The sequence below is a fragment of the Chamaea fasciata genome, unplaced genomic scaffold (genome assembly GCF_029207755.1).
Source record: "Chamaea fasciata isolate MVZ Bird 193981 ecotype frontalis unplaced genomic scaffold, bChaFas1.0.hap1 SCAF_6, whole genome shotgun sequence".
NCBI classification, from domain to species: domain Eukaryota; kingdom Metazoa; phylum Chordata; class Aves; order Passeriformes; family Sylviidae; genus Chamaea; species Chamaea fasciata.
In genome coordinates, this window is record NW_027094091.1 from 38,184,476 (window position 1) to 38,199,923 (window position 15,448).

The following is a 15,448-nucleotide window of genomic DNA, read 5'->3' on the forward strand; positions in this document are numbered from 1 at the left end:
GCATGTGACAAATGTTTTGTTTTTTTGCAAATCTTCTTTGCAATAGAGTTGTAAGTTTTGCCTCTGGTCACTTTGCTCCTAAGTTTCTTTTAGCTGTTCCATTTAGCTGTTCCTTTCCTGCTGCTTTCTGGAAGGAGATTCTATATATTTGATCCACAGACTGGACACTAGTCCAATTAGAGACCACAATTTACTGTCTTACCAAAGCAATTTAGATATGAAAAGATACAGTTATTCATATATGCCTGAACCTACAAAGACTTCAATAAAAATAAAAGTTGAGCTAAATTATGAAGTAGAGAAGGAAAAATGCCCCTGGAAAAAGTAGTACTGTCTGCTTTCAGGATTTCAAAAATAATAATAAAAAAAAATCCTTCTCTTATGCAAGCAGATGCTTTCTCAAGCTAATTATGAAATGGTTTTATTTTGCCCTGCAGTGAGGGCAGAAAATATCTATTTCCAGTTGTCATCTCTCAATAGATTATTTTTTCTTTTTTCCATGTAACCACAACATTTTTATCACTCTTACTGTGTTCTGATTTTGGGACTTCAAAGCTGAATATGTGGTTGGTTTTCTAAAGCAAAGTATTTGGAAACATGTTCAGCTGTGAGGCTGAGTGGTGAATTTTTTGTTTTGCAGAGTCATGACTTTGAAGATGAAATTAGGCAGCTAAATCAGGATCAATGTAGTGTTACGGTGTGCAGAGTACCAGGGATGTCCAGCTGTGAGGCACCAGCAAAAGCCATGGTTGTATGAAAATGTAGACCCTCTCGGAGTCATTAAGCAGAGGAAAAGGTGAAGCCTTGGGTATCTGATTTTTCAGTTTTTCTGAACAGTTGGAAATAATTCTTGAAATATCATAGAAGTTTCAAATTGTGTGTGCTGCAGAATATAGATATCAAAGTACAGAGCCCTGAAAGCTGAACTGCAGTTCCCTTTGTGTTACTATCCCAGAAATATTGATTATTGCTGCTTTACCTTGAGTAACATGCTTTGTTTATTTAAGATTTCTCTTTTAGCATTTTTGTTGTAGTTTTGTTTACTGTTTTTCTCTCTCTTCAAATAACTCTTCTCTATTTTTCCATATTACTTTTCTTCATCACACTACTTAGTGTTTTCACTCAGCATGGCTAATTATTTATGCAGTCATACCTACTAAAAGATGCTTTAGGGTGGCTTAAGTGGAGAAGAAATAGATTATGTATTTTCCTGTAGGTATTATTTTATGGGACCCACATTATAGTAATTGAGGAAGGAAGAAGGAAAAAGGAAGGAAGAATTTATACTGTTGGTGTTCATGAGCATTAATAGAAAAGGAAAAGATATTAAAATTGGAACATTACTGGCTTCTTAATGGCAGAAAAAGAAGTTACGTCCATTTGTTTGCCTGTTTGATTATTTTATGGAATCAAGTTGAGGTTTGTTTGTTTGTTTTTTTTTTCTTACAAACGTAAGGGGAAATATAATGCCAACATAAATAATAAAAGAGAGCTTCTTTCATGCTAGGCTAAATAATGTGAAATAACATTACAGTAGTTAGTAAAACTACTTTTGGCAATATTATTGACAATTTGTCTTTCATTGATTTTCTGGCGCACATATTTCATCATGAATATGTCTGTTTTGTATTAAATTTTCATCTTTAAAATGATCTATTTATATGTGTGAATTATCAGACCAGAAAACCTCACTCTTTAAATCTCTTTGTTTTCCTTGCCTTGAGCAATAGCACAAATAATCTTTTATGTTTTAAAAATACCTTCATTTATAGATGGCAATGAAAGTAGCAAAGTTTTGCTTTAAACTGTTTGGTTTATTTTCCATACAGCAATAACTATCTCTGTGGGTTTAATATGTCTATGGCAAAAGCAGATTAATAAGTAAAACAAACTGTGTATTATTTAAAATTTGAATATTATCAAGCTGTTAAAATAATTACTGGCAATATATATATAAAAAGCTAAATTGCTTCCTACTTGTTAAGGGAACATTTCTCCCAGTGAAAGTCTGTTGACAATCCTTGGATTTGGTCAGAGGTAAAAGAATATTACAAATTAAAACTAGCATTTAGGTACCATCAGTATTGTTGCAAAATATTGTTGAGTTTTGAAGAGCAAACACAAGCAGTATGCAGCCAAAATGGAGGCTGTGCAGGTGTTGCTCTTTCTTTTAGTACATTTAGCTGGTGCAATGCTTTAGTGAACTGGGTTTTATATTTTATCAGATTTTTGCCCTCTTCTACCGTGAAGCTTTTCTAAACAGTTTTTCATACTTGTTCAATGAATTTATGCATATTTGCCAATGTGGGTGACCACAGTGTACAGACCTGTTGCACAGTGAGTGTGTAATAGAAATGGTACTTGCACATGGCTTGGGCTTACCATGGATGTCATTGCCTAGGCAGGCTCTGCCCTGAGCTAGCTGGGTGAGATGTGAGGAGAAACACTCCCGACCTATGACAAACTTTGCCTTCAGTAGTAAGGGATAAGAAAAAACAAATAAAGAAGATGTTCTATGTTCTTTCAATATGAAAAAATATTAATAGAGTAAGTTAGTGTATTGCATCAGATGATCCTCCATAGGTAATTGTTTGACAACCTGTTTTTGCTCGTTTATCATCTTACTATACACTTGTTGCTGTATGTTTTGTCTGAGCAGACCTCTACATGATAAAAGCTTGTCAGCTCTATCTTCCCATTTTCTGATCTTAGCAGACATAATTCATAAGCTCAGAAGACATCATACTGGCAGAAAAGATAACATCAAGCTGAAAAGCCTTTCTGTCTCTTTTTTGTTTATTTTTTCTCCTCTTCCTCTCCCTCTGCAGGAGTGAGAAAATCGGTGCTGATAGATGCTCTTCCATCTATCTAAGGAGCACTTGGAAGGTTACAGTACACTAAGCTGACAGGTGTCTACATGATCTAAAGAAATTCTCTCTTTCACAGACATTCCATAGCTATTAACCAGTGCCAGAATACAGAACTTTTATGAGGTACTGATTCACAGACATTGATAATTCTCTAAGAGTTTTCTCTTAGAAACTCATGAACTGTAAAGCAGTGTTCTTTCAGCACCTGATTAACAGCACCATCTAAAAACATCACAGCCTTTGTCAAAAGTGACCTAGAGTAACCACAATAGCAAAACTAGTTTGAGATAATAGTTCTTTAGTTTTAATTTAAATACCATGTAGATAGTGCTTGTAATCCTGAGCACCACTGCATAACAAAATTTTCTGTCCGAGTGTGCTGTCTTAGAATATGTAACCACAGATATGTTATTATCTTTATGCTTTTAAAATTATTTTGGCTGTATAATTAAGGGCAAATAATACTAGCACTAGAATTATCAAGACAGCTGGCCAATTTCAAGACTTGTTCATAGAAAGGTTTGGGTTGGAAGGAACCTTAAAATCATGTGGTACACAGCCCCCCACCCCCAATGGACAGGAACACCTTCCACTAGACCAGGTTTCTTGAAGCCCCATCCAGCCTGGCCTTGAACACTTCCAGGGACAGGCCATCCACAACTTTTGGGCAGCCTGTTCCAGTGCCTCACCACCCTCATAGTGAGGCATTTCTTTCTGTATCTGATCTAAATCTAACTTCTTTCAGTGTAAACACATTACCCCTTGTCCTATTTCTACATGCCCCCTGTATTGGTCCTCAGCACCAGGCAGTAGATAATACATGAAGAGGTCTGTTATGTCTATTATGGTTTTCTTGTTTAGCAGAATTGTTCTTGATTTAGATAGAGTATGAGTCCAGTTCAAAGTTGTTCAATCATTCCAGGGTAGGTAGAATTATATTACACAGTGCCTGTAACATAGCAGTTTAAAGTAAAAAAATCACACTTCTACTGTTTAAGCAAATGAGTTGTGGTACTTCTGGAGGAGGGGAGAACAGTAAATTAAACCTGGCAGGTTTAAGAAGCTGAGCTGTAGGTGGTGGGTGCAGCATCAACCACACAGATGGACACAGTGATTAATGGAGTTAAGTACTGTACAATAAAAGCTGAAGCAGGGGCTGGGGAGCAGGGAAGTATCGCTCACTCTAAAACTGGGCTAAAGAGCAAATGACATTGGCTAAAATGGATGGCTGCAAGGTTCTGTGCCATAAAGGGACTATTGAGTCAGCCCTGAGTAACTTATGCAGCTAAAGGATATTCAGATCCCTGAACAGGAATGGTTTGAATGCATTCTTTGTAGAAGTGGCTTATTATTCCTCACAGGCGTAATGAGGAACTCAGAGTCATTAAATATAACCTGAAGAGAAATATAGTTCCATATGTCTCTCCTTAAGTTTTTCAATTTTGGTTCAAAGTATATTTCTTTAGTTACCTCCTATACTTACTATTCAGAAAGAAAAAAAAAAAAAAACAAACCCAAACATGTTCATTTGAAGATGATCAATAACTGATATTTTCTACCTGTAATCCTACCTAAAGAGCTGAGTATGGAGAAGATAAATTGACAGTCATTGACAGAGCAGCGGTACATTGATAATATTAAAGGAAGAAAATGGAAATCCTTCTTTCAGATGTTGATTACTGTCATGTTTGTAAATGGATTTTCCTTCCTTCTTTTCTGTCTTTATTTTCAAGCAGACAGTGTGACTGATCCTGCAAGAGGGAAGAAAGAGCTGCGAGCGTGGGCAGCAGGGGTGCAACTTCCACTTGCCGGGCAATGAGAAAGAAAGATAGATTGCATGAGAATCACTCTGCAGGGTTCTGAATCTGATGAGTGGAGTATCAATTTATTCTTATAGTGCTGAAAGCACATTTTTGTGGCAGACAGTGTTTTGAGCCAATAGGAAAAGTAGCTATTTTCTAGTGAAAAAATATTTTGTAATTATGTTCAACATAAAGTAGTGAGTGTTATGGGAGTAGACATCCTCATTGTAATATTAGTCAAAATATTGTTATGATTTGTCAGCTTTGGGTTGTAGAAGTGATTATTAGTTATTTGACTGTTTCATTTATTTTAATTTGTTTTTTTATGTTTAAATTATTTTTATTCACTTATTTCTTATAAATCAGAAGCATTAAGATACTCTCTAATGAAAACTGATTTTAATTGGACTATCAAATGCAGGTAAAAGAAAGCATCATATTATGCAATACAGATTCTGAATTAATAACTTTGAATTCTCTCTCAATAATAGATATATAATCATTGAAAAATTTAAACCAATGCCTTACCATACAGTTTTGCAATTGCTAAACATGCTGAGATAGAGGACCCCCATTTAAGTGATGATAATCAAATGAAATTATCGTGCTTTTCTTACTATTAAGGAATTTTGGATTCCTGTTCACAAGCTACTAAGATGTAATGCAACACTGTGGTTATTAGATGAAGTCCTTAAAATTATATCTGTTGACTGAAGAGAACTATTTACAACCTAAAAAAAGTTTTCTGCTTTATTGAATAATGTTTAAAGAAAAAAAGAGATTACTTTTGCTTCTGTGCTATCTGTTTTAGAAAAGTCTTCTTTCCTTTGCAATACAAATTGATGTCTTTTTCCAGTAGAGCTAATACATAGTGAATATATTTATGTTCAAAGAGGTAAACTCTGCAAGGCTGAGTACACACACAAAATCTGTATTATGTTCTGTCTTGCAAAGTAGAAAATGATAGGTTTGAAATGTGTTTAGTAATTCTTTTGGCTTTATAAAACGAAAACAGTTCTGAGAAAAAATAATAAATATTTCTTAAGAAATTATTAAAACACTGCATTATGACAAGGTCAAGCACTTAGATTAGCATAAAAAGCCCTTATGAAAGACATTTGTGTATCTCAATGATCAAAAGGTGAAGTCTAAGTTCATAAGTTAATATACATTATTAAAAATCTTTCTAAAATAATACATAATTGCTTTACCAAAGTGGGGGGTGTGTGTATGAATCTCAGTTTCTTTTGTAATATTGCATATATGTTATATCAATGAAAATGTGTCTTAAATTTTTGAGGCTTCAATTCTGGAATGACTTAAAATTATGAGCATCCCATGTAGTCACTGAAGCTATTCAAATCTTAGCAACTTTATTTCTATCAGTTTGCATTGTGAAAAATTTAACTATTGATTATTAGTGAGATATGTCATGTAATATTTAAGATTTTATAGATTAAAATAAAACCTCTTTTTTTAGTAACGCATAACTTTTTAAGTTAGGAGATCCTTAGTTTCTTACCATCTGTTGAATGAGTAAAAGTGCATCTAACCACTGAAAGAAAGAAATCATGTTTAGGTCAGTTTTTATATGAAGTACAGGAAGTCCTGTAAAAACTTGAATTAGGAAAAACAGTGGGTGAGTTGATCAGCTTAAAAATTATGAAGCCAACGGTAATTTTGTATGATCTCTAATATTTGAAAACAATATCTAGTAAAGGAAGTATCTTTATATTTAAATGATGATACATTTTCATACAGTTTCAAAATAATTGAAAGACCTTTTTCTGTAACTTTACTGTTCTCCAGCTCCTATGTTGGAGGCCAAAATAGCTGTGTTGAAGAGCCAAATTAGACATCCTGTGATAGGTGGATCATTTTGCCATGTGTGAACACCTGCTTCATCCAAGGTTTCCTTCCAGCTTATGCTTAACTTGTGAAAACGTTGTAAATCTTTGCTCTTTGGTCGAATTTATTCAAGTTGTTTTGCAGAGCACAAAAGCTCTCTAGGCAGAATACATGCTACCTAAAAGTATAAAATTATTGCCCAGTGGACATAACATTGAGCTGGGACTAATTTGCTGTTAGACAGTACTGATGATACTTTCCACCTCTTTCCAGATACTCAGTGGGTCTTTGCTGGCTGGACAGTTCCAAGTGTAATGTGTTGACTCCCATGGCTCATTGAAATAGACTGATCCTCAGTGTTGTTTAAACTTGTCTCTCTTTCTGCTTTTATGATTTTATAACTTTTCATATTTGTGGCTTGTTTTCCCTCTACTGCTGACTGACCTTGTTCAACAATCCTTGTTCTGTCTGCAGTTTTACCTTTCTTACATTGCATGGTTCTGCACTACCTAATTTCTGATAGTTCTATCTCACAATTTAGTAGTTTTCTTAGTAGTGTGTGCCAAGGTTATTCATCCATGCCCTATTAAAACCTCAGTCCTCAGGAGGAAGGCTAGGCACTTAGCTGTGAGCTGACTGGGAAATAAATGCCATTCTTCCTTATTCTTATGGTCTGAACTGCAGATACTTGTGGGGTGATAGAGTGTGCTTTGATGCTTCATTGACCAGCTTGCCTAGATTTCTTAGAGACAGTGAGAATATGGTTTATATTCAACTCTTACCTTTAGTGGGTGCGTCTAAAGTTTTGACAGCATCTGTAGCTCAGGACTTCAAAGTGGGATTTGTAGAGTAGGTGGGAACAAAAGGAAAAGCTTTCACAGAAGTCATGCAGCAAATGAAAGTGTGGGGTAAAAATGTTAAATCCTAATTTGTTTAATAGTCTTTTGTATTGGTATTGTTTAAAGTGTGCCTTGCTTGTTTCTCTTGACTTCATTTTATCGATCTGCTAATTCAAATGGATATTGTAATAGAGTTATTACATATGCTAAGGGTCAACTTGCACCTCTGTCTTTAGAAAAATATGAGTGCATGGTTTCTGTGACAGAAAATGAGGTCTGTTACATACAGGATTGCTTTCCACATCTCTGGGATTTGCTAAGCAAAATCTGCTTCAGCTATATGTATATGTCCATTTCTAGTTACATATGTAGGAAATGCATGGAAACTAAGTTAGATCTGTAGTAGGCATATCTGTAAATAATGTTGGACAGGAAGTTCCACCTGAATGGATCTCATTAAGCTTGCAGGTGACACTGAACTGTGTGGTGCCGTTGACACTCCTGAAGGACAGGGTGCTACCCAGAGGGTCCTGGACAAGCTCCAGAAGTGGGCCCATGGGAATCTCATGAGATTTAACAAGGCCAAGTGCAAGGTGCTGCACCTGGGTTGAGGTGATACCAGCACAGGCTGGGGGATGGTCAGATAGACGGCAGCCCTGCCCAGAAGGACTTGGGGATGCTGGGCACGAGCTGGCAGTGTGCACTCTCAGCCCAGAAATCCAGCTGTATCCTGGGCTGGATCCCTAGCAGCATAGTCAGTAGTTGAGGGAGGTGATTCTCCCCCTCCACTCCATTCATGTTTGACCCCACATGGAGTGCTCCATCCAGCTGTGGGGCCTCCAGCGTAAGGATGTGGATGGGATGGAGCAGATTCAGAGGAGGACTGCAAAGGTACTCAGAGGGCTGAAGCACCTCTCCAATAGAGACAGGCTGAGAGAGATGGAGGTTGTTCAGCCCATTCAGGAGAAGAGAAGGCCCTGGGGAGACCTTGTAGTACCCCCTAAAGGGAGCCTGCAAGAGATCTGGAGAGGGACTTTTTACAAGGGCATTTAGTGATGGGACTGAAAAATAGTAGATTTAGATTAGATACTAGCAAAGAATTCTTGCCTGTGAGGGTAATGAGGCACAGAAAAAGGTTGCCCAGAGCACTTGTGGATGCTCCATCCCTGGCAGTGTTCAAGGCCAGGCTGCATGGGGCTCTGAGTAACCTGGTATAGGGTAAGGTGTCCCTGCCCATGGCAGGGGGATTGGAATGAAATGATCTTTAAGGTTCCTTCAAGCCTAGAAGATTCTATGATTTCTGTGTTGGGGTTCCGTCTTTGTTTTTTTGTCTTATGAAAGTAGTAGGATTGCTAACTCATTCAATCTATGCTAAGATTGGTTATCAATAAATACAAATGTCTTACCAACAATGTTAATTTATAAGTTGCTAAAATACATTTTATTAATCTTACTAATTTTTGTCCTATTTATCTCAGTTTAATTCAGTTGTTATTAGTTTATTCAGATGGATTTTTCTTCTATTTGTTAGAAATAACGCAAAGTAAAGAATCAAATTAAAATAACATACTCAGAAAGACTGGCAGTAATGAATTGAGAGGTTTTGACATTTGAAAGAAACATCTTAATAGTATATTGACAACTATAGTTTTCTTCTAGGAGGCTTTTACATGAAAAGGCAACTTTGAAGGAAATTCAGGCAACTCTAAAGAAAGCAATTTAGATTTTATGATATAAGTGTTTTTTCTGATTATGTTAATCTGACACAGTCTGATTGTGTCCCCCAAAGGCCATGGCAAAACATAATCAGGCCGACTGTCTAAATTGGAATCACTCTAAAATCTCCTAAAGATGCAAATGTAGTTATCAGAGAAGAATTACAAGAGTTCTTTCAAAGATTGGTTTTTAGTAACTCAGACTTTTTTCAACCAGTGTGTATTTGAAAAAATGAAGATTATCAAATCTAGCTATAAAATACCATTTTTCAATTGAATTGGCCACTCATGCATTTTATAGATAGCATTAAATAAGTCATGTTGCCAAAAAATTGCTTGAAGCGAAATTTTAAACTGGTTACATTAAGTATTCTCAAAGTATTTGCAGGCACAATCACTGTGTATACAGGAAGGTAAGTTTATGTATGCAAACAGGTACATAGGCTAGAGTAATTGGGCAGATTGGCTAATTATGTTTCTAGGCAGGCATGCACAGTTTGGTGTATGCAAATTAATGCAATCAGAAGCACTGCTGGTAAATTAAGCCCATATATTTAATTTTACCCTTTAGGTGTCAACAAGATCAGATAAGGTGGAGCTTGCATTCAGTAATAGTTATTTTATTACAGGACAGGTACCAAAGCCTTTTCAAGAAATTTTTGATGGAAGAGGTTGACTTTCTCATGACATCATATATTTAATGTGACAACATACTAACAAGTGCAAGAACATTTATAGTGATTGCAGTAGAACCACAAAATTAAGTGATAAAATTTTATTAGCTGCAGGTTGCAGTGATCTGGCTCTTCTTCTTGCATATTGAATTATAATAAATGCAAGGAAGAAGCAAGTGATTTATTGAAGTGAAATAACTGCCTTGTTTGCTATTTTTTTATGTCATAACATTTTAAAATGTAAATATATGTTGCTTTATCTACATAGCTCACATAAATAATAACTGTGTTATAGTTTTGTGCCTATTTCAGGGTATTGTTGACATACATCAATGATCATATCTCAAGATAATTTTTATCATCACAGAAGTTTCTCAGTTATTTCCATGTCAATAGTTTGTGTGTGTGATCATTGCCTAGCTGTAAAAAACATAACTCTAACACCTGGTTACAGAGAAATAGTCAACAGAAACAAATTTGATGCAGCTAAATAATGGTGAAAGGAAAAGTTTGAGAACATAAGTAAAATGCATTTATTCAGCTATTTTTTGATATTCTTGTGTCTACCATAACTAGCATTAAAAGTATTTTTAATTGACTTTTCATATTTGCCTGTCAGTGACTGACAGTTAAAAAGAGCTGTTCAGCAGCTTTGACAATACAGTCCGCTTTCAGCATCATTGTACTAAAGCTTCTGAATAGATAGATAACCATAGAAACCATTCCCATGTCCAGGTCTTTGGATTGATACCTTCAAAGTATCATTTTTTAGTATTTCTTTATCATTGTGCCTTTCATTACAATTCTGGAAAAAATGCCGATCTATCTGTCTCTTACAAAAATATTATTAGTTATATAGAAGCCAATTTTGGTAACAGTGATTTGTTGAAGGCCTCAGAGGAGTTCTGTGTAAAAGAGGAAATTTGACACTCTTCAGCTTAAACGAGTGCCCTGGGACAGTTTGCATTTAAAAGCCGAACAAAGCAGAGGTTAGTTGAGGAAGGTAATTTATCTGACTATATCAAATATTTTCTGTTTTCTTCATACCTCTCCACTCATCACAGAACTGCAATTTCTACGTTCTGAGCTTGTTCTACCTTCCATTTTCCTTGCCATCCTTTCTCTGAGATACCTCTTTTCCTTCATGTGGTTTTACTTCTCTTCATCTAAAAGGAGGTGTGGTTTTCTTCCAGTCTTTTCTTGTCTTCATCAAGGGCATGCACAAGGGTGTATATATGCTAAACCACTAAGCACCACTAGTCCTTTCTTTGATATATTTTAGGCATGTAGATCAAGTCCCCCTGTGTCGCACAAACTCTAGTTCCAGTCTGGTTTTTGCTGATGCCAATGAGCTTCTCTCTGTTGATGTTTTTTGCAGTTCGTTTGTACAGCATTTTAAAGTTGCTCTATCTCTGATAAACAGAAATTGCATCAGCTTGATAGTTGGGACGCTGGTCCTGTCAGTAGCCTCAGGCTACTGGGGCACTTCTAGATAATTGTGGGCTATAAAAGCAACAAGAAGTTAGAGAAAGATGCAACCATGTATATAATCTAATGATGCTGGAACTCATGTGAATGATTGGAAAACTCTCAGTCAAGTGAAAGGAGCAGCAGTAGTCTGATTATTACTGCATATTGTACATAAGCAAAGATAAAATTCAGCTTCTTTTTACTATAATAGAAATGAGATGTTTTTTACTTTGTCTTCAAATTATGCAACTCATCAGAAAGGATTGTTACTTGTTAATTAGGGTGGTATGTTTGAATTATTTCCTTTTTAGTACTTCCTGGTGGACATAAAATCTTCATGTATAGATAATTTATTGCTTATTATGTTACATATAACTAAAGCTATTTCTGGCTTTTTTAAGCCAGTAACTGACAGCTTCTGTGTACAGTATCTCTTGTTCCTGTTTACACTAAAAAAATCTGTGCAGTTCAAAATTTCATTACCCAGCACAACCTGAATGTAAACTTCTATGGTTCTGTGATTTTTTTTTTCATCTAAAAGACCATGTTTACAGCTAAAGTTATTCACAGCATATGAACATTAGCATGGCTTGGAAATGGGCTTTTGTTTTTTTGTCATCACCAGTTTACTGCTAAGTGTGAGCTTTTAGCCTTTTACCCTGCTCATTCAGAGGATGAGGAGTTTATTTTCTCATGTTTCTTTTTATTACACCAGACAAGCTCTTCTCAAACAGTGATTCATTACTAACAAAATAGTTCTTGATTATCTGTAGGTGGTAGAGTTGAAAGAGTTCTGAGAGTTATGCTCCATTAAAGAATATTTGATTTGTGATTGTATAAGTTTCAACGTTTGTGTGTGTCTTGATAAGTCAATGCTGTATTCTAAGTGTAATCAATTTTAGGCTCCTCGTTAAGATCCCAAGAAGGAAAAAAAAAGTATAAAAATCATACATTATTGTTTATTTTTTAAAATTTAAATGCAAGAAGTAACTTTTTCATGTATTTTTAGGTCATAAAGAAGCTGTTTCAGGATACCGTGGCTGCTAAATGCTTTTGTGGTTGGAGAAAAAAAATTGGAAAAATTAATGAATTAGAATTAATTGAAAGCTACAGAGAAAAAAGCATGTCTGTCTGAAGATGGCTGTATACCACAAACTGAAAGCTATGAAAGTATTGCGAAGAAGCATCATAACTTCCTTTAGATTTTTAGTCTGACCCAGCTCACCCTTTTCCTAAGGCTTTAAATAGTCCATCTAGCTCTATATATGTTTATATGAGGATATACAGATACGCTTGTGTAGGTTGAGTCTGCTCCAGTGGACTAACTTGTTTTTTTCCCTTTGAACTTTTGTGTTGAGTGTCAACTGAATTTTGCAAATTGTAAACAGTGAAAGACAGTGTTCAAAGTGTGGCAAATAGTAGGACCACTTCCCTGTTTCTTTAGTATTTATGATACAGTTTTCTAAAACCTAAATGTTGCCTCATAAAATACCAGTATTGATACAATAGTTCTATTCATACTGTTTAATAACAAAAAGAGTAAGTGCCACAGAATTCCAACATCTTTCACTGATCAATAAGTGTAAGTCCCCAAAGCATCATCTTTTTCTACATGTATGTCTTAGAAAGTGAAATAATATGCAGGCATCAAATATTATTACAGAGAGTAAAGTACAAAGGTAGAGAACTTTGGGCCAAAGATATTAGCAGCTCTTTATGTAGAGGAAAACTTTATGGTTCAAGTTATGTGTGGTTTACTGTTTGTAAAGGCTCGTTAAAATACCCTGAATATGTTCTATTTTTACAACTGTTTATCAGAATTACATACTTTTTGTTTACTTACAGTATGAAAGAGGCTGGTTTAGGCCATAAACAGTGGAGGGGTGGTCCCATTTCATCAAACTGCAAGCAGTGTCCAGTAGTTTATACCAATCCTGTTTGTGGATCAGATGGTCACACATATTCTTCTCAGGTAAGAACTGAATAAAGCACTGAATTAATCTTTCATTGTTCCATTCAATTCCAGCTCTTGGGAATAAAATAATGTATTGTAACACAAACCAGTGTTTATTTGTATTGGCTGAAATATGTATTACAGAATGCAACCTACAAAAATTCTAGTATTTAGTATGATGTCAAAGCAAAATGGTAGTAAACCCTAAGCAGCAGAAACCAATAATACCTGGAGCAGCGGTGTAAGAGTGCTCCACAATGTGATGGAGCACACTGAGTGCTCTGCAGTGTGACAAGACAACATGGCAGGGTTTTGAGTAAGCAAAAAATGTTGGGTGTCTCCAGCTAGAGGTAGAATAGATATGTTAAGTCAGATTTCCCAGTTGAGCATTGGAGGTGTCCTTCAAATTCCAGGCTCTTAGACATAGATTTAACATAAAAAAACAGGAAAAAAATGTAATAGTGTGATTGTTGAATATCTTTCTTTGCAACAGTGTATTATGAGATTTAAGATCATAATCAAATCTTCCTTTTCTAGTCCTTAATCCTCCTGTCTTTTCTTTCATACATACCTGGAGCTGCAATAATAATTTTAAAATGTCACTTGTCAGTTTACCCAGTCTTTTTTGGATGAAGTATTTTGTACTGCCCCTGCTGAAGTGTGAAAAGTCCTGGGTCTCCATTAGTACAGTACAGAGGTGAAATTGTGAGATGGAGGGACTTCATAATGCTGAAAACAGATTAATTTGTTTAGCATCCTTCATTAAAACTTGGAGCAGAAGAATGCTCAGCCATCATTAACAACTGAGTCGTCTTTAATAGAAAAAACTGTGGGCTCCTGATAAACCTATTTTTCTCAGAAACAGCATGTAATTCAGCAGTGTGAAAGGAGCTACTGTATTCTGTCTTACTGACACTGTGTCCTTACGCTAACAAATTGTTTCATTAGTAGATAATATCCAGTGCTTCAAGAGAAGTATAATAATAGATTAAATTGATAGAGATGAAAAAGCTCTGTGGTTCTTACTTAGGAAGAAAAAATACCATATCACATTTTAAACAAAATACTATAGAGATAATTCCTATTATCTAAAGATTATTTTAGAGCTTCCATATTTTTTTTTTTTTATGTAGTCACATATTAACCACATCTGAAGTTTACACATCTGTAGTCACATGGGAAGTTTACAAAAAAGAATTAGTTTCCAGGAGGGACTGGGTATTGGATTGAACACCAAGTATGTTCTCCAAGGATATTTTTTTCTTGATAACATAAGTCATCAGATTTAACTAGTGCTTCCTAAACCCTGACAATTTAGGCTTTTATCCTACATCTTACATTAGAAAATTTTTTCCTACTAACTTGAATATTTAATTATAGAGATTTGGTCTAGAATCCTAGTTTTCCTTTAAAGAAAGCAATTAAAAAATTTCTAATGCTTACACCAGATTATCTGAGGCCCTAAAAAGGAATTCTGGACTCTTTGGCGTAGCTAAAAACAGTTCCTTTCATTGTCACTATGGCTTTAATTTAGGAATTTGAAAAGTATTCTGATTTTCATTAACTGTAATCTCTTGCCTATGTTTTTTTATGAGCCAAAAGTGTGCTGGCATCTTTCTAGACATTAGGTAATGCTGTCATTTAGTATTTACTTTGCCTTGCAATTCAAGATTTCAGGCAGTCTTTAATTCTCAAGTCTAGGCTGCACACAGATATAACGCAGATGGTAATCTTTACAGTTTTGCAATTTAAATAGATGAGGTAGATGAGTTAATACTGGATGAGGAATTTTTTATATACTGTATACTTCATTTATTGCAATCTCTCTCTATGTTCTTCCTAATGTAATACAAAGATCACCCCCTTTAACCTTATTGCTTATTTCCTATTGTACCATATAGGAATGCTGTGTTCTAAATAGCTCCCTAGGTAGAAGTGACCTGTCTGGTCTGGAGTAGGTGTACAAAAGTCTATAAATATTGATAAGATTCAGATATTTTTAAATCAGTTCATGCATTAAAGGTGCAGCTGTTCAAAGGGAATGATGAAAAATGAGTGGATTCAATAGATGCACTGTGCTCCCCGTGCGTTGTCAGTGCAGCAGTACATGTCAGCCAACCTCAATATCCCTTGCATGCAAACAATGCAGAAGTTATGTACCATAAGAGATATTCTGCAGGGTTGTACTTTTGTCTTCCACTGCCTTGTAATGGTAGATTTCAAATCTCAGCTTACAGAACAAAAATGCTAAAAATGTTTATTGCCACAGAATATCT

The 15,448-nt window shown here is 35.4% G+C and overlaps 1 protein-coding gene across 6 annotated transcripts in view; it reads left to right on the forward strand.

Moving 5' to 3' along the window:
• Window positions 1–15,448, forward strand: part of SPOCK3 (SPARC (osteonectin), cwcv and kazal like domains proteoglycan 3) — a 164,947-nt gene that overhangs the window by 88,382 nt on the left and 61,117 nt on the right. For 3 of the 6 annotated variants that reach the window (XM_066186021.1, XM_066186019.1, XM_066186024.1), the window contains 2 exons: window positions 641–796; window positions 13,064–13,190. In XM_066186021.1, the coding sequence (XP_066042118.1) occupies window positions 13,065–13,190 (126 nt within the window). In that variant the 5' untranslated portion in view covers window positions 641–796; window position 13,064. The remainder of the gene's footprint in view (window positions 1–640; window positions 797–13,063; window positions 13,191–15,448) is intronic. The other 3 variants (XM_066186018.1, XM_066186023.1, XM_066186020.1) reach the window with 1 other exon arrangement.